At 33.9% G+C, this 19,778-nt stretch overlaps 1 protein-coding gene across 3 annotated transcripts in view; it reads left to right on the top strand.

The window, feature by feature from the left end:
* LOC111050322 (serrate RNA effector molecule homolog) overlaps positions 1–19,469 on the top strand; it is a 36,412-nt gene extending 16,943 nt beyond the window's left edge. For all 3 annotated transcript variants that reach the window (XM_022336620.2, XM_022336622.2, XM_039421221.1), the window contains 13 exons: positions 1,999–2,059; positions 2,978–3,219; positions 3,780–3,881; positions 4,933–5,078; positions 6,269–6,379; positions 7,446–7,586; positions 8,335–8,517; positions 13,152–13,295; positions 13,776–13,913; positions 14,861–15,139; positions 15,895–16,016; positions 17,114–17,224; positions 19,086–19,469. In XM_022336620.2, the coding sequence (XP_022192312.1) occupies positions 1,999–2,059; positions 2,978–3,219; positions 3,780–3,881; positions 4,933–5,078; positions 6,269–6,379; positions 7,446–7,586; positions 8,335–8,517; positions 13,152–13,295; positions 13,776–13,913; positions 14,861–15,139; positions 15,895–16,016; positions 17,114–17,224; positions 19,086–19,164 (1,859 nt within the window). In that variant the 3' untranslated portion in view covers positions 19,165–19,469. The remainder of the gene's footprint in view (positions 1–1,998; positions 2,060–2,977; positions 3,220–3,779; positions 3,882–4,932; positions 5,079–6,268; positions 6,380–7,445; positions 7,587–8,334; positions 8,518–13,151; positions 13,296–13,775; positions 13,914–14,860; positions 15,140–15,894; positions 16,017–17,113; positions 17,225–19,085) is intronic.
* Positions 19,470–19,778: the final 309 nt, after the last annotated feature.

The following is a 19,778-nucleotide window of genomic DNA, read 5'->3' as shown; positions in this document are numbered from 1 at the left end:
TGCCATTCAAATTTACAATTTGGTTGAACGGGCTTTTACTAGAGATTGAGTGTGCATTAATGCTAGCAACACATCAAGTCATATAATTTGACTTATTCCATATCAATGAATCTGAATCACTTAGCTGCACTGTAGACAATATCACCGTAGTACTTTTGGCCTTACACAAATCAAGGCGACACAAGAATCAGTATACAGTAAGAAGAATTGCATGCATGAGATACAAATATGATGAGATAAACCATGCAAGCTCATATACTGTATTTATAAAAAAACATTAGCGAGAAAAACGACAGCTCATACAAAATTTATGAGAAAGAGGAAACTCGTCATACTCATACATTCTATGACAAGATTAAATCATTATGCAAAATCTTTTCACTTCTATGCGAGTCCAAAGGTACGTCAGTGTGAGAATTAGTGTTGATTACACAACATTTTTTTATCTGAAGTTGCACTATTAAATTGTAAAAAAAATCATCTTTCAGAATGCTTTAAATCAATTCATGTCGTCAGATCAGGATATAGTTATTTGTGCAACTAGTGCGCAATGTGACTGTTTGCTGCACCGAAAGAAACGTTTACGCACGAGCCGTAGGCGAGGTTTCTTGAATGCAGCAGAGGAACTTTGCTCACGTATTTCACATTAAAATTTTTCCTACAGTTACCATTGAATATGAGAAGTGGTTGATTATGGCTAAAATGATGGCTGAAATCCATCAAATGTTTGTCTATATAATTTTGTTATTAATAACAACTTTCCTGTTTATAGTAGGCTATATATAAATGATCTACCCTCATATATCCCTTATAAAACTGTTCTCTATGCGGACGACACGACGCTTCTGTGTTCGAATAAGTCTTCTGAAATAAATAAAATGATTACAACATTTATGACCAACAGAGCCAATATTTGGTTCTCTGCAAAAAATAAGCTTATGGTGAACGAGAGCAAAACAGAATCTATATTGTTTGGTTTGAGTAGAAATTGTGAAAAAATATCAGTAAAACTACTAGGGATTAACCTTGATTCCAAACTCACTTGGAGTACCCACACTGAAGCTCTTTGCAGTCGCCTATCCAGAGTAATATTCTTATTGAAGAGGTTGAAATTGTGGTGGTTTAACGTTGATGGCATATTTTGCTCCTTTCCACTCTCATTTACAGTATGGCACCCTACTGTGGGGCAATTCAAGTGGTGCCAGTGACATATTTTTAAAAGTGTCAGGAAAGAGCTCTGCGAATCATTTTTAATCTTGGTAGAATGGATTTCTGCAGGCCATTCTTTAAAAGAAACGGCATATTGACTCTGCCCTGTATATTTATGCTGCAAGCTCTGACATTTGCCAAAGATAATCTGAGGCAATTCGATCTAAGATGCGATGTACATCAGCACTTTACAAGAGAGCCTAAACAAATAAATACTGGGCGGGTACGACTCTCCAAAACACAAAATATGTATGTATATACCGGTATAAAATTATTTAATAAACTGCCTAAGAGTATCCGTGATAAAAATTCTAGATCGTTCAGGTACGCAATTTCCAAACTATTCAAAGATAGGGCTTTTTATTCGATTGAGGAGATGTTGGCAGCTGATATTTCATGTTAATATTTGACCTCTATTATAATATTGCTATTGCCAATTAAAAATATGACTGTATATAACTGTGAAGAAACTAAGTACCGGAACTGTTGGCTGTGATAGTATTTCTCTGTTTTGAGTTTGTGAGATGTATGTATATGTTTACCTGATGACTTTGTCAATAACACGTATTTGTTCACGGCAATAAAAACATTTTGAATTTGAAAGTAATACTTTGCGCACTAGAGCGGAAAAGTGATTCTTTGCGTTCTGTAATCAGTGCAGGAATGGTCACTTTTCAAGGTAACTGTAGGAAAATATATCTTTATACTGGCGACTTGACTCATGTAGCCTATATTCATTTGTTTTGTGAGATAATTATGTGAAAGTGTAAGTTGTTTTCCTATTTTCAGTAACAGAAGTGAAAGAGGTGGTGCCACCCACGCCACCAGTCGAGCAGCCAGTTATCAAAGAGTAAGCTCATTTAATAAAATGTTATCGAATTCTATTAGTTGTCTAAATTTAATTGTAAACTTAATTTCGTGTACGCTGGCTTCAATGTGCAAGTGACTTATATACTTGAGTATTGAATTATCGTACTTGACGCAACTAATGAATATTGAAAAACTTTATTTTAATCATTTGACCTGGTTGATTTGAACTCGTTGTTTGAAGTTATAGTAATTTTTGTAATATCCTAACCATTCTAATAACATATATGTAGCTCAAATAGGGCAAACATTATTTTTATCTTGATTTCAAGTTCAAATATTCAAAAATTCAACACAGCAAGTGTTGAAACACAGATAAATTCAAAATTCGGTTGATACATTTTTTTGGACTGAAAATTTTTGGTAAATCAAATCAAAAACTCCACATAACTTGGATTGTTCATTTTATAGTAAGGTTGAAAGCAGTTTTGGCAAATGCCGGTTGTTTTCCCCTGGGTTGTAGCTATTGTCGAATAAATAAATATTGTGCTATTCTTTCATATTGATTACTGCATTTGCAACGGAAACATTTAAGATATAAGCATTTCAAGCTAATATTTCAAGTTATTTCTCAATTCTTTACTAATGAAAGCCAACGACTTGACACTTCTTCATAATAATAATTAACAACAAATTTTCATTTTCACAAGTTTTTAATGTTAGTTGATTAAATATTAAATGATAGAGACACTTCACCTACATGGGCTACTTTTGTACAAATTAATAAAACAATATAAAAACCTTGTAGTACCCTTTAAACTTGAAAATGACCTAAGTTAGGGTCGAAACAAGTCTTTGTTGAAATATTGTGAAGTTTTCAGTAATAAAGGTACTACAAGGTTTTTATATTGTTTTCTTGAATGATAGAGCTATCATTACTCTTTTTTACTTTATTTTAAAGGGAGCCCGGTCTTGAGAAAGTGGATTCTGGCACAGTAAAGCAAATAAAAGAAGAGAAAGAAGATGATAAAACACCCTCAGAAGAAGACAAAAATGGATCAACCAAAGAAACAGAAGAAGACGAAAAGAAAGACGCAGAAAAGGATAAAGAAGAAGATGACGATGAAGAAGCTGCTTCAGATAAGGATAAGGATGTATCGATGGAAGAAGATGAAGATAAATCAGCAAAAGCCGATGAAACTGGTAAGAAATGTATTTTGTAAGCTAACATTATTAATGCCTCAAATTGAGTAACTTTTCACTTTTTATAAGATCCAATTTTCATAGATTTATTTTTATATCAAAGCTCGCATTTCAAAAGTTCAGGCGCTTAAACTTTTCTACAGAAGATCTCATTTACAGGAGGTGATTGTGAATTATCAATTCTGTAATCCTCAATAGGCCGTTTTCACACTTGACGATTCCGGGACGACACAGAACAAAAGGACAGGATTGAGTTGGCTTATCGAGAATCAGCCAATCGAAGAGCTCTTCTCCTATCGTGTCGTGTCGTTAGTGTGAAAACCGCTATACTCTGGTTTAGTTTATATTGTCTGAATGTTATACAAAATAAGTTGACCAATTACTATATAGCGCTATATTATGTTCGTACTTTTACAATAATTAGTACCTTTTATCTGATTGATTATTACATTTTGTTTAATTCGTAATAATCAAGGAAGATGCAGTCTATAAATGTCCAATTTCCATTGTTAATATATTATCCACCAAGTTTGAATTACAATCCAAATTTCTATTTCTAGAAGAAGAAAATAGCAAGCAGAATGGCAAGAGTGACGTGGCTGACGAAGAAGACTCTGAAAAATCTCTTTCCTCCGAAAAACTTCCAGAGAAAGAAAACAAAGGTAATTAATACTATCCGTTTTCATTCTATCATTTGATATAGCTCTGTCTAAATAGATAGAAATGTATAATTTACGTTTCCTTAAAATAAACGTAGGTCCTGAAATCGTAGCCATGGTCCTCATTTTTCATTTGAAGAATTATTTTACCTTGTTATTTTTATCCAGTATCACTTTCGTTGGCTCATTACAGCCAGAAATTTAATTTTTTAATATGCTCTATTCTAATTTATTCCATAGATTTTCTTCCACTGGAAAATCAAAAACAAAGTGCAACATGATGCAATTGTCTATTGGGCGTTATTTTTATTCTAACCACAAAACTTTTGTTTTATGTTCTATATTTTTATTTAATAACAGAACCGGGAAATTGATATGCCATATTTCATTTCAATTAAAGTTATGTCAAGTGTTGAGTTGAGAGTTGATCAATAGGTAAACTAATAAAGTTATATCAATATACAACTAACTCGCAAACTAATCGATTAATCGATTCTATTATTATATCGAGGTTGAGTGGTAGAGAAGACTTGAAAATCCTAACTCCGCCTGATAAAGAACTTTTTAACTATTATGTTTGTTTCTGTCCATAATGTGAACCACATTGGATGGTCACAGATAGACAAGTCATTAACAATAGAAGAAAAACATGCACTCAAGGCATCAAGTAAAATACCGCTCCAAAGCAGCATTGCCACAACTGAAAAACTCATTGAGCGCATAAAACGGGTGATCCTCGAGGAACAGCCTCAACCTTCTCCTCAGGCTTGCCAGTGGCAGAGTCCCCGCTGTAATGGGTAGCTTGTTGATGATCTTTCCCACCATATAAGTCGAACTAACCTGTGTTCTCCCAAGCCTGCAATACGGGAGGTCGAGCCTATTCCTATTTCGGGTATTATGCCCATGGACATGACCCCTTGTGGGCAGGACACCCAGTTGATTAAATTAAAATATTATTCAGATATTCAATACCTTGACTTTTCTAATTTCTGAAGTACGGTGAATAATTATCCTTATTTGTAGGTGATTCACAGCAACTTGTTTCTGTTTTCAGAAGACGAAGCTATGTCAGTGGAAGGTGACGACCTGGAAGATAACCCGACGAAGGAGAAAGAAGAGGAGAGAGTGAACAAAGCCAAAGAACAAGAGTCGAAAGAGGATGTGGTAGTGTCTCTGGAGGAGGACGATGATGATGCAGAGGTAAACAGGGATGCGCCTCTTGTCCTCTCACTGTCTCAAGATGAAGAAATTGCTGAATACGTCTCCAGTCCACCACCTGTACTTTCCTTTTTCCTTCATCCTTATCCTTCTTCTACTTGTATTAGTCGTGTTCTTACTTACTGATTGTCGGCCGACATTGTCCAGGATGTCCTCCGAATGTGTGAGACTCAGCTGATGCTGAGAACTATCCGCCAATCTGATGGCATTCTGGGTGTAGTCACGATAAACAATGTCGGCCGATTATTAGTCTAGTAAGTGTGAAAAAGCCAATAGTGTAACTTTTCTGTTATTTTAATTTAGACAAGGCTGTTCAAGTCGGTATGGTTCCACGTATATAATAGTGGTGCAATTTATATTTGTGGTGTAATAATTAGTGTAATGTAAATTTTGGTGCAATTTTGCTATCTAAAATAATTGAAATAGCACTTGATTTGAATACATATTATCGACATATCCAAATACCGCTTCCGTGGGTGGTAAATTGGACAAATAATAATAATTTAATATCTATTCGCCTTTGAACATTTTAAATTGAGATGATTATGGTACTTCAATTTCAGTGCTTTTAGTTTGCGGCTGTGATAACATTATTGGGTTTTTCACGGTTTCTCGTACGTTGTAAAATTTTTAACATAGGCCTATGCAATAACGCTAATTTGTTTTCATTCACGTGTGTATTAAAGTTGATTATCAAAATTTACTGAAATGTACGGAGTAATAGCTGCCACTAAGTTCAAAAATTTATTTTGATAAATATGTTGTTGAAAATTTTATTTGTTTTTTTAACGTTGTTTTTGTTGTTGAAAATTTTAACGAATCAAGGCTTTTGTAATAGATTGAACCAAATCTGGATTTAGATTTAATGAATCTAAATAATAGTTTTTGAAACTATAATCTGACAGTTTATTTTAGAAGAATTTTTATTGTCATTTCCAATCAGTTGAATATGAATATAATAAAATTGTAGATTTACAATTTTTTGGAGTCATTTCATTTTTGACTAAGAATACTTTTGTTAAATGCACGTTTTGTGTGGTTGTTTTGTCAAGAACTGTTGTTTTAAAATTAATCATAGTGAAAATCAGTCATAGTAAATCTGCCAATATATTTAATATTTTGAAATAAAAATTCATTGTGTTTCTGAGTCAATTTAATTTATTTGTTTCCAGAAAAAGGCTGAACCTGAAATCCAGAAAGAAAAGCCTAGAGAACTGCACCGAACCGCTTCAATATTTTTGAGGAATCTCTCTCCTAATGTTACTAAAGCCGAAGTAGAAAACGTAAGTTGAATTAATTTTTCCTTCAACTCATTTTTTATGATATTAGTACAGTAATTTGTGAATTATATGTCGTCGTATCACATTGTTACAAGTAATCTATTATAGGCTTCAATTATTAAATACCAGAATGTACAAGTGCATCGCAACGGAACTAATTCGTTATGATATCAATTTAACCCAAAAGAAGTATTCACATAATTATTATTATCATAGTTTTTTCTGTGCTATTAGTTTGATTTTTGTTTTTACATTTTGAAATTTCATTTATTTAATCAAATCTTTTTAGAGTAATTTTTTGTGATGAATTTATTATTCTTCATTTCACATGATATTGTCATTCCTGATTTAAAAGTTTCTATATAGACAGGGGATTACAAAATTTAGACAGAACGGGTCTTACATGAATAATTTATTCATAGTATATCACCAATCTCCAAAATATCATGAATTCAACTTTCACCAAATTTGAAAGGTTCTATCCCAAAATTTCAACTTCAAGATATACTCATGTTGTATGAAAAAGAAATAATAAAAAAATTATGGAAATTTGCAACAGGATTATTTGATAGTATCCTGGTTTTGATTACTTCATAGTATCCATATCGAAAAGCATTTGAAAATTTGACCATTTAAAAGGTACCAAATGCCTGTTGCACAGCTTCAATCACTCAATAAAGTGTTATAGGTAGTGAATTATAATTAAATAATTAGTGAGTATTGATTTATAATATTGTAGGATATGAGATTTTAGCGATGGTAATTCTATTTTGACGTATAATATCATCATATGAAAGTAGTCATGTGATTAATAATTAATTCAAAAAGCAACATTGTTAATAAAATAAATAAAGTTAGTTTTTAGAAGAAAAGCTTAATGAATAGATTAAGAAAATATAAAATGTGAATGTGTGGGATTAATAAAAGTTTTATTGATTTGTATCAGGATTTTGATTTAAAGAATAATATCCTACAATATTAACAATCGAATTGTGTTGAACGATTATTATTAATTATAATAAAACTACATCACTTGACAATGGAAATGATTGAGCATTTTGTTTGCTAGATGTGCAAAAGATACCCTGGTTTCTTGAGAGCTGCTATCGCCGACCCGCTGCCCGAACGACGCTGGTTCCGCCGCGGCTGGGTCACTTTCAAGAGGGATGTCAACATCAAAGAAATCTGCTGGAATCTCAACACTATTAGGGTCAGTTTTTAATCCGAAATTTTCAACTGATTTCTTGTAAAAACAATCTCTGAAATTCTGCTTTCCTTTCGAAACATATAATCTTGATAGCCTCCAATATATGGCTTGCACACTTATTGTATTACAGTATAATTATTTCCACCCAACAAAATTTTCGTATTGGAAAGAGCATCAATATAATATTTGATACGGTAGTTTATCAATTGTATATTGTTTTGTTTGTGACATTGATTTTTTAACGCTTTTTTTGAGGTTACCGTACTTATCCAATGTATTGAAACAAACTTGTTCTATTTTTCCAATTTCTTACTTTATTTCGTCTGTATCAATTTTTTCCTATACCGATTGACGATGTTATGGAGATGCAAATATAAACTTTGAATTAGGCTTCCTCAAGAATATTAAATTGTATTATTCATTTATAAATTGTATTTCTATTCAGTTATTAAAATAATTATATTATAATTATGTCTCGATAATGCCAATTAGATAGATTGTATCAAATATAAAATAACCATTGATGTAAAAGTAAATATCAATCCAGTATGATAAACTAAAAATTCGTCAAATATTGGCAAAGAATAGAATGGACCCGTACTTGACTCTATTTGCTGAATATATTTAGGATTTCTTGTGGTTGGAAGCTTAACAACTGAGAATTAATTATGCATTATTTCTTATTCATCAATACTTCATATTTGTTATTTGTCTTTGGATATGAATTTATAATTTTCTTCTCTTTTTCTAGTTACGAGATTGCGAGCTAGGAGCAATTGTGAACAGGGACCTGAGTAGAAGAGTTCGGACTGCAACTTGGCTGACTTCGCACAAACAAGTGATCAGACACGACATGAAGCTCAGTGCCAAGATCATCCAGAACCTGGATACGAAAACTGGACTCTGGCAAGATAACAGCAAATCGCAGGAGCAGGTGAGAACAACTGGAAGAAAACAGTAGAACTTTGTTGATTATTAGTCGCTCACCTCACTAATGCTTTACAGGAAGTGTATCCTGAAGATAATCAAACATGGTGTAAGGATATAATAGGATGTATGGATTTCATGGAATCCAAATAGGATTATTTTCAGCACCTTTTAGAAAAATTATTATGTTGTATTAGTATTCAGTATCGATCGAGCAGTCGTAGCGAGCAGACGTAGTTTTTTTAGTGAGAGTAGTTGAGATAGTGTATGCAATAGTTAAAGTGCTGAGTTCAGTGTTTTGATTGTTGTGCGCGAGTTCAGTGCCCTGCGCTGAAAAAAACATTTCAGTGCTGAATTATCATATAATCCGGCTGAGGAATGTGAGGAATGTCGACTCCCAGAAGATTGCCGACCTTCCTACTGCCAAAGTTCGAAGAGGAGGAGGAAACAGATGACGTCACAACTATGACGAGTCAACTAACACCGGCTAAGAGCATTGAACAACGTCAACAGTTCCCCAGAATCGTTTCTAAAAACGAACCAACTGAAAACTGCAACAGAGCAGTTTTTATACAACGCATGGAAAGAAGTCACTTGCCAACAAAGTGAAGAGAAAGGAAGAATGAATAAGCTGGAAAAAGAGTTGGAGATAGCACGGTCGGAGATCAATCAGCTGAAAGAGGTGTTATCTTCAACGACACGGAAGCTCCAATCATCAGCTTCAAGTACAATGCAACCAGCATCTTCTAGAAATAACAATAAAAGTTATTCACCACCGAACTGGGAGGAAGAAGAGAAAATGGTAGTAGCATCAGAGACTGCATGGATTCTCCCTAAACAAAAGAAGAGGAAAATCCGTGACTCACCAGAAACAATAAGGCCTACAACTGAGTCTACAAGTATAAAACCGAAAGAAAAGAAAAACAAGCCACGACCAGTCATATTAAGCGATCAAGAGTATTCTAAAATTAAAGAGGTATTGAAATCGAAAAATCTTAATTTCTGTGCAAACATGATGAACAACAACCAGCTGAAACTGAATGTTGGAACTGAAAAAGAATACAGAGTGTAATACAGAGTGAATACAATAAGATGTTGAATGAAGCTAAATATGAATGGCACACGTAAGAAAACAAACTCGTCCAATTCGTGTCTTGGCTAAAGAGCTTCATCCATCATGCGATCCAGAGGATATAAAGAACGATCTTCTAAGCAGAGGCTTTCAAATAATCAGTGCTGTCAACACATAGTGGGTGGAGATTTTAATGCCAAGCATAAGGATTGGGGTTCAAGACTCACAACTACCAAAGGAAAAGAACTCAGAGAGGCCATCCAGGAGCTGCGCTGCGAATTCCATTCAACAGGGACACTTACTTATTGGTCAATAGATTTGAATAAAACTCCAGATCTTCTAGATTTCTTCATAACAAAGAGAATATCCAGTAATTTTATTGACATTGAAGAGAGCTTTGATCTGGATTCGGATCATTCAGCTGTAGTTCTCACACTTAGTGAACGAATAATAAAGAAAGAAGACAGACCAATGTTAGTCAACAGGACAACAGACTGGGAAGCTTTTAAAGTGGAGTTGGAGAATGAAATCAACTTGAATATTCCACTTAGAACAGCTGAGCAGTTAGATGAAGCAGCAGAAAATATCATGTGGCAAATCCAGAAATCAGCCTGGAAAAACACCAGACAATACACCAGGAAAACAAAAGGATGCAATTACCCCCTGGAGATTCGGCAACTTGTTTTAGAAAAACGGAGGGCAAGAAGAAGATGGCAACAAACTCGTGATCCTGCTGACAAGAATATCTTGAATAACAAAACACAACAATTGAGAAGAGAGATAAGGAAACTAACTGAGGAATCCATTAATAACTACCTTCAAAATTTGACAGCTGATGCCAGTACACATTATTCATTATGGAAAGCAACAAAAAGAATGAGGCGTCCAATAAGTACGGAACTTACTTTTTGGACCTACCACGTATTTGCTAATCAACTGGAAGAAATCTTTCAGCCAAACAACATTCAATCTGAAATTGATCCTGAAGAAAATATAATAGATGATTTAGATACAGAGATTGATAGAGTTTCTATAAATGAGGTTCAAGAAGAAATAAAATATGTTACATATTTTATTCCAGTTTTAACAGTTATTATTATTATCCAAGTAGTGGAAAATTTTGTAATTCGAAAAACAACTTTATCTGTCTTGTTTTTTCATTGTAAGACAAAGAGATCACTAATCGAGTATTCCGCACTATTTTATTTATCGAGTTTTAACTCTCTCTCTCTCTTGATTTTCTGTCTCCGTCAATTACACGGTTTGTCTGATTTTTCTCTCTTTGTTGTGCTATCATCTGTCAAAACACTACATGTATTTCGGATTGAAGCAGAAACAAGTCGTCCTTTCAATTATGTAACATATTTTATTCCAGTTTTAACAGTTATTATTATTATCTAAGTAGTGGAAAATTTTGTAATTCGAAAAACTAGTTTATCTGTCTTGTTTGTTCATTGTAAGACAAAGAGAGAAAAATCAGACAAGCTGTGTAATTGACGGAGACAGAAAATCAAGAGAGAGAGTTAGAACTCGATAAATAAAATAGTGCGGAATACTCGATTAGTTATCTCTTTGTCTTACAATGAACTAACAAGACAGATAAAGTTGTTTTTAGAATTACTAAATTTTCCACTACTTAGATAATAATAATAACTGTTAAAACTGGAATAAAATATGTTACAAATATAATCTAAACACCAAAAAAGCACCTGGATTTGATCTGATTACAGGTGAAATCATGAAGAAACTTCAAAGGAAAGGTATTGTCATGCTAACATATTTATTCAATGCATCACTCCGATTACAGCATTTTCCTACAATTTGGAAGGTGGCAGAAGTCATTATGTTGCAATAGCTTGGGAAATGTCCACAACAAGCAAAATCGTACCGCCCAATATCTCTTCTACCTGTAATTTCAAAGCTTTTTGAGAAATTGCTAATGAATAGATTGACTCCCATCATAAGTAGCAGGAATCTGATACCAGCCCATCAATTTGGTTTCAGGCAGAAGCATTCTACCCTGGGCCAAGTACATAGAATAACCATTGTGATAGAGAATTCATTAGAGAAAAAATCTATATGCTCAGCAATCTTCCTTGATGTGGCACAGGCATTTGACAAAGTATGGCATGAAGGACTGATCAGTAAACTTCATGATATTCTTCCCACTCAACTTGTAAAACTTTTAAAATCATACATCACCAAAAGATTATTCAGAGTAAAACAAGGTGACGACGTCTCTGAATTGAAGGAAATAAGGGCTGGAGTTCCACAAGGTAGTGTTCTTGGACCAGTTCTTTATGTGCAGTACACAAGCGATCTTCCTGAATTGGATGCAGTGACAATTGCTACTTTTGCTGATGATACTGCAATACTGGCAGAAGGGGAAACAGTACAAGAAGCAGCCACAAAACTACAGAATGCTAGCAACAAATTCAGTGACTGGGCCAAAAAATGGAAAATTCGATTGAATGAGATGAAGTCCATTCATATCAACTTCACAAACAAAAATATCATTGATCCAATTCTAATAAATCTAAATGGGAATGTAGTACCACACAGCAACACAGCAAAATACCTTGGAATGAATCTTGACGCCAAGTTGAAATGGAAAGAGCATATCAAGATTAAAAGGAGCGAGCTGGGACTCAAATACAGTAAAATCTATTGGCTGTTGGGCCGACAATCACATCTCTCATTGGACAACAAAATATTGTTTTACAAACAAATCCTAAAACCTGTTTGGACGTATGGAATTCAGCTATGGGGCTGCTCTAGAACATCTACCATCGATCAGATTCAAACATTTCAAAACAGAGTACTGCGGAACATGGTGAATGCGCCCTGGTAGATAAGGAACAGCGATTTGCTCTGAGATCTGCACATCCCCTATGTGACCAGTGAAATAAGACAATTGGCAGCCCATCATGAGTCACGTCTTCATCAACACGACAACACCGAAGTCATCCAACTACTAGACAGCACTGAACTCACAAGGAGTGAGTATTATTATTACAAGGAGTTTGAAGAGAACAAAGCCCTTCGAGTTGGTGTAGTGCTAGTGAAGTGAAAAAAATATAAATTAAATAAATGTGTAGCGAAAGAATTTGAAGTAGAGAAATTGTAGATTAGAACTGTTGGTTTCACTAGAAGACTTTAGCAATAAAAATTAATATTTTAGGATAAGAAATAAGAGAACAAAATTAATGGTTAGTCCTAGTGACTAGTTTTAATAGAAATAATGAAAGAAAAAAATATTAGTATTCAGTTCCATAGAACAAAATATAACTTTGGATAGAAAGCGGCTTTTTTTATACATCACAGAAAAATTCAGATTCATCCTATGTAAAAGAATCTGAATTAACTCTTATATGATTTGGCTTGTACAAAGTAAATTTTCACATTTCTCATCCACCCACACTTTCGCTTGTTTATTTTAGTATACCTAAACATATCTGTAAACTGAGATTGATTTTGTTTTATTGAGTAAACACCAGTAAAAATTTTATCGGCCTTAGTAAATATATATTTTATTTTGATGACAAATTAGCATTATTGTCATTTTGCAGAGTTTTGGATTAGTGTCGTTGAACCCGGTGCTCCACAACATCACCGACTATCTGATCGAAGAAGCATCGGCTGAAGAGGAGGAACTTCTAGGCCAGGCCGCTGAGGCTGAGGATAACGAAGAAAAGGACCAGAATCTTCTTAAGGTAACCTTGTCTTCCATATTAGACAGGCATGTTCGATATTATTAGATTATCATGCTTGCTTGTTCGTTTACACATTTTTGGTAGACAAATATTTTCCCATCAAGATGAAAAATTATGAAGACATGATTGTCGACAAAAACTAATGATTTAGTATTATCTAGAATGTAAAACATAGATGTTTGGTTGCAGAGTCTGATATTTTACATTAAGTTATACTCATTGTCATCTCGTATAAAAGAATGATACAGTAATTATTTCAAGTAAGCTATACCAAACAAGTATTTCAAGCTTTTACCAGTACTTGCCAATTTCTTGTTTATGTATAACTTACTATCAAATAATTCATGTTTTGTAAAATATAAGATGTTCAAATGAAAAACTATTGGTTAATAACTATTATTTAATTTTATTTGATACGTTGTCATTATTTTTAACGTGTTTTTATTACATCAAGGTAATAATAATATTGTTTTCTCCTAGGTCCTTGATCGACTTCTACTGTATCTTCGTATAGTGCATTCGGTTGACTACTACAATCACTGTGAATACCCAAATGAAGACGAAATGCCCAACAGATGTGGCATTATGCATGCTAGAGGAACTTTGTCCAGCTCAAAGGTTAGTAGGCTATTTACAATTTATAATCAATATTCTATACACAATAATTCAAGTGTATTAGTCTAGATTGCTCTCAGCCAAGACTATGTTTGGTCGACTGTTTGCTATCAGCTCAATTTTCAACTTCCTTCTTTCAAAGGATAAGTGGTTTATAGTCTGTGAATGTAGAGAAAGTCACGGCTGTCATTTCTTTTTATTACGTCATTCCACAATTTTATTTTTCATTCACAAAATATCTGTCTTGAAAATTAAAATTGATGGTAAGTGACTTGAAGAAAGTAACTTTCTGTTTCTCCATTCCCTATCTATTAACCGCTCTAGAAAATTTCAAGCCGAAAAAACATTAACATCACTTTTAATCAGTTGATTAGAAATGTATTGTTGTGTTTTGTGTGTGGTAGGGTCTCAGTTCTTCTGTGTTACATTTAATCCTGCCTATAGGGTTAGAGATGAACAGTAAAATCTGAAAGGCTTTGTTTATTATGTTTCAAAGGTGAAAGGGTAGGTTAGGTTATTGCGTGTAGATGAAAATATGACGGTATTATTCTAAATGTTTCTATGATTTTAGATAACAGACACAAAGGCTCTGTAGCACAAAAGTCGGTTAAATTTCAATCGTTATTAATTTCACGAGAACCAATCAGAGAAGGCTTTTTCGAAAAGAAGGTTTCTTTTATTGGTTCTTGTGAAATTAATCGCGATTAAAATTTAACCGGCTTTTGTTCAACCGGTATAAAGAACGAAAACAGTTGATCAGGATGAAATGAATGTCACTCGTGTGTGTGTGTGTAGTGTGTGTGATGGAATCGAAACTTCATATCTTATCAATATTCAATCTGAATGATATTATCTTCAATATTGTAATTCGTATTTTCTTTAGAAATTTGCATGTGTAACTTCCATCCAATCTGTAACAATTAAGCGAGATTAAAGAGTAATATTGTTAGGTGTCGACCCGAGACGTGACCGAGTACTGCCAGAACTTCCAGCAGAAGATGTCGTGCCTGATGAGCCTGGACACGCCGCTGGAAGGGGAGGAGCTGGTGGCGCTGGGTGCGAAGGAGGCCGACGCGGAGGTGGAGAAGTTCGTGGCAGCCAACACGCAGGAGCTGGCCAAGGACAAGTGGCTCTGTCCGCTGTCCGGCAAGAAGTTCAAGGGGCCCGAGTTTGTGCGCAAGCACATATTCAACAAGCACGCCGAGAAGGTCGACGAGGTCAAAAAGGAGGTCAGTTACAACAAATTTACATTCGAACTTGGCTATAACGTCATTCAAGAAACTACACATTCAATTACTCTATATCAGAGTGACACTGTAAAAGAGGTTTCATTATAATCTTAACTTTAAACCGAGAAAAAATTGGAAAACACTTCTAATAAAGGTAATTTAGGAAATACATTCTTCAACATATATAGTATATGTATAAACGAATCTTTTATAAAAATCAAAATAAAATATAAATTAAGGAACATAGGCTCGAATGTCCAAGTAGGATAATGAAAATGACAATTCACAACTTATAATCACGATCATAGGAAGTCCTACTGCACAAAGAAGTCTGTAATTTTCCTCTGTACAGTCCTTCGCGGCCCCTATTTTCTTGATGTTATATAAGAGGTTTTATAATTTACTGACGATAAATTCGAGAAATGTAAATTACCTATAGTTTAGCGGGACCTATAAAGTTGGCGCTATGGCCGAGGCCGCAATAACCAAGTAACACTAGTTTGTTTTTTATCAAGTTGACTCGAAATTATCTAAGTATTGGAAATGAGCAACAACATTCAGACTTTTTATTTCAGGCCCTATTCATTTATTGGAAAGTACGGTATATGAGGGCACCACCTACTTGAGCACTGTGGCTGCTGATTTCATTTTCTATCATTCATTGACCGCTTATGGTAGGGGTATGTGGTTTTTTCTTTTTTTTATTCGGCACCGCAGAAGTATATTCTAAATAAAATGTTTTTATGTGATTTCAGGTGGAATATTTCAATAACTATCTGCGTGACCCGAAAAGGCCTCAGCTGGCGGAGCATCCTGGCAATAGACCTGCCAAGAAAGAACCAATGAACGAGCCGATGCAGCCAGCTTTCATGCCTCCGTAAGTGAAATCAAAGTTTAGGGAAAGTGGGACCTTTCCTATCACTTTTTCATGTTAAAGCCGCATTGGACGACAAACTCAACAAATTGAAAAATGTTATTTAATAATTATTGCCTTGGAGCTCCCCTATTCGTATTTTTCTCCTTGATCTTTCTTCAGTAATCCTTCAATCTCTCGACCTACTGCGACGCTCCTTATCAGAAATCGCCATCGCCCGTCGTCGAGTAGGTTCCCGCTGTTGAAGTCTTGTGGTTTTCAGCTTCTGATAGTTTCGAACTTGGCTTCTTCAATTCCTTTAATCCACTGGGACTGAGATTTTCGGTTTATGAAGAAATGTACTATTTGTTTGGAAATCCTGGAAGAATCAGTTCTCAAGAGATGTCCAAAGAAAGACATTCTCTTTTTCTCATCTGATCAACTAATGGTTCTGAGTTTCTATTCTTTTGCAGGAAACATTGCAGGAACAACTGTTGTTCAAAAATTTTCTGATGATTTTGCGTTTCAATTTCGAGATTTTATGCTCTGAATTGATTTTCCGTAGACCGAAAATTGTTTCACTACCATAAGTGATTTCTGGAATGATTACTCAGTTGTAATGGCGAAGCTTGGAATTTATTGATATAAGTTTTAATTGATTTTTTATTAATTTTTGTTTTTGTTTATTCATTTGCATATTAGTTATTGGTCGTGTGGCGAAAAATTTTACGTGACTTGGCTGATAAAATCTTTAAGGAATTCGCATTAAATTCCAATCTTGGCATAAGACTCGACTTCTTGTCCGATAAACGCATACTTCCTGGCCGCGTGTCGTACACTATTTCCCAACACTCTTTTCCAAACCATCTCATTTTTATTGATTGAAAACAACTTGATCTTTTCAAAACCACTGATTTGTATTTTTTGAAACCAAAGTCAATTCATTCAATATGAATATATCTACCACATCATAGAAAGCACCTCTTTTTCAGAAATACGAGTAAATATTTCGCAAAATGGGTGATTCTATTTACTTTGAAATTGGTCACTTTCCTTTATTGGATAAAAATTTCGTAATTATTTGATTGGAATCTTGTTAGCAATATGGTGGTTTGTTTCAGATTCCATTATGGAGGATATGGTGGAGGCAGAGGCTTCCAGCACTATGGTGGATATGGCGGATACGGAAGTGGCTATTCCCGCCCTCGAGGTGGCTACAATAGAGGCGGAAGGTCAGTCACCAGCTCTCATTATGTATGCAGGGTGTTCTGAAAAAGGTGCCCATAAGTCAGGGCGTGATTCCTCACATCAAAAGAGGAAAAAAGTTCCAATTAACACAGGTCCGAAACTTGGTCCCGAGAAACAAGTTCCTTGAAGGTTTGAAGCAGATTTACTATGTTAAATGTACAATAAACACCAAATATTGTTTCACAGAACTTGTAGAAAATTTTATTTCGAAGAGAAATATGTAAAATAAGACTATAATAGACAAACGCAACCTTTAATCAAATAAAATAATCCTTAATTACATACAAAACACATGAAAAGAGAGCTTATCAGATTTTGTCTATTTTCCATGCGTTTTGTATGTAATGAAATTAAGGATTATTTTTTCAAGTTGCGTTTGTCTTTAAATACTCATGTTACATCTTTCTATTCAAATTAATTTTTCTATAAGTTCTGTGAAAAAATATTTTGTGTTTATTGTACATTAACATAGTAAATCTGCTTCAAACCTTAAAGGAACTTGTTTCTCGGGACCAAGTTTCGCGTATTTCGTCACTATCTTGAAAATTACTATAGCTACAGGTCTGGAAACGTTTTTATTCAATTTTTCAGTTTATTTTACATAAAGTACGCTAAATTTTACATCTTAATTGACATCCAACAAATAACCATAGAGCTTCGTTTCAGCAGGGGCACAGAAATTCGGACGTAATCTTTCACTCTGTATAACTTGGTAACCAAGCATTTTCGGTCCTATGTTAATTGGAACTTTTTTTCTTCTTTTGATGTGAGGAATCACGCCCTGACTCATCGGCACCTTTTTTCAGAACACTCTGTATAGACTAAAAGAATGAATTTACGGCTATTTAGTTTTTTTTCAAGGAGAAATTGATTGTCAGTTACCTGTTGAAGAGTAAGCTTAGAAACGTCTGGGCGTCACCTTCATAAAATATCGTGTCTTTCAACTGAAAATTCCAAATCTTGACTTGGATAATATCTATTAACAATAATTGTTGTTTTTATCAATAATAATAACGAGGATTATTCTGTATTTGTTCTGAAACTTTTATAGATTTAAATATATATATATTTTTTTAAAGTTGAAATAACTGGTATAATCTGTTTTTTTGTAAATCAAAGAAACTCTTGTATCTAGACCAAAGAAACCGTATTCATGTCTAGATTGTTAGTTATTTTTAAAGTTTATTGTTAGTTATTCTTAATTGTTTATTCTATGTCTAGACGTACCCCTCACCACTCCAAAGTTGTGCCATCCCATTATCTCGTTAAAAATTTGTATTTTATAATTCATTGATATTGAAATCAAATCAAATTCATTTCTTCAAAAAATACAACAAAAATATCAGTATTCAAAATTATACATTAATAATTAATAACTTAGTTTCACTCTAAATAAAACTTATAATACTATTGATAGTCTAATGCTAGGTTTATGTATCAAAACCTGTACTTAAATAAAGCTTTCGTAGGCAAATATATAGGCCTGTGCGTAAGCTCGGGTTGAGTTTGTATTAATGAATGTTATATGAAAAATGAAAATAAGTACTAATAATAAAAAAAGCAATAATTTCAATAAAGAAGTGAAGTAGAATGTAGTTCGTAGAAGTTTGAAAAGAGAATCGCAAGATGAAAGAGTGAAAGTGTATAGCATGTTCCGAGCAACATACGATGAGAGATAAGGAGGGTAAGTCTCCTACGTCGACCTCAAATAGCCAATAATTAATTTATATTGACTAATGTTTATTAATTATTATTTTAATTCATTAATATTAAATTTGCGCTTGTTTATCTCCATTAAATAGCGTTAATAAATGTGATATAGAAGTTAGTTACTTTGTTTGACAGGGGTGGAGTGAGCGACTTCCGACCGGTGATCCACTACCGTGACTTGGACGCACCACGTGAGCCAGACGAGTTCATTTGAACACATCTTGCAACATATTATAATTACAGTTTTTTATCTTTTTTTTCAAGAAACGTGAACCAATATTTCTACTGATATCCCATTGAGCAATGCAATCCGCATCAATTTGTTTCAATGGATGAATATTTTGCAAAACAGTGAGTAGATAAGCTTTGTTGAGAATGAATTTTTTATTATTGATAGGTAAATCATTCATTATTCACATATGGTATGGAAGTAGTAGTGTTTATCATATTGTGTAAATCTATTATAAATATTAAGATATCGTAAGAAAATTATTGAATAAAGTGCGAGATTTACGCGGATATTTGCTTATTTATTTACCTACAATTTATTTCATTTCGCGCCTTTTTTAAGGCTGTGCACCAAGCTTTTAGAACCGTTTTATTAGGAAATTTTACCACCTGATACACTTGTGTATTATCTTCGCGTAAACACTCTACATAGGCTACCTAACATTGTTCAAGTCCTGCGATCTGTGAGAATCATATCCATAGCGCCGGAAACCTCTATAACTGGTGTCATTCATATATCTCAGATGTGCAAGTATTTCAGCTTATCGTTATTTGTGCTTATCATTTCAAATTAACAAAACACCTCAAATAATATTAGCA

Source organism: Nilaparvata lugens, chromosome 2 (assembly GCF_014356525.2).
Source record: "Nilaparvata lugens isolate BPH chromosome 2, ASM1435652v1, whole genome shotgun sequence".
In the NCBI taxonomy this organism is placed as follows: domain Eukaryota; kingdom Metazoa; phylum Arthropoda; class Insecta; order Hemiptera; family Delphacidae; genus Nilaparvata; species Nilaparvata lugens.
Note: the sequence above shows the minus strand (reverse complement) of the source record. Positions and strands in the feature narration are given on the sequence as shown.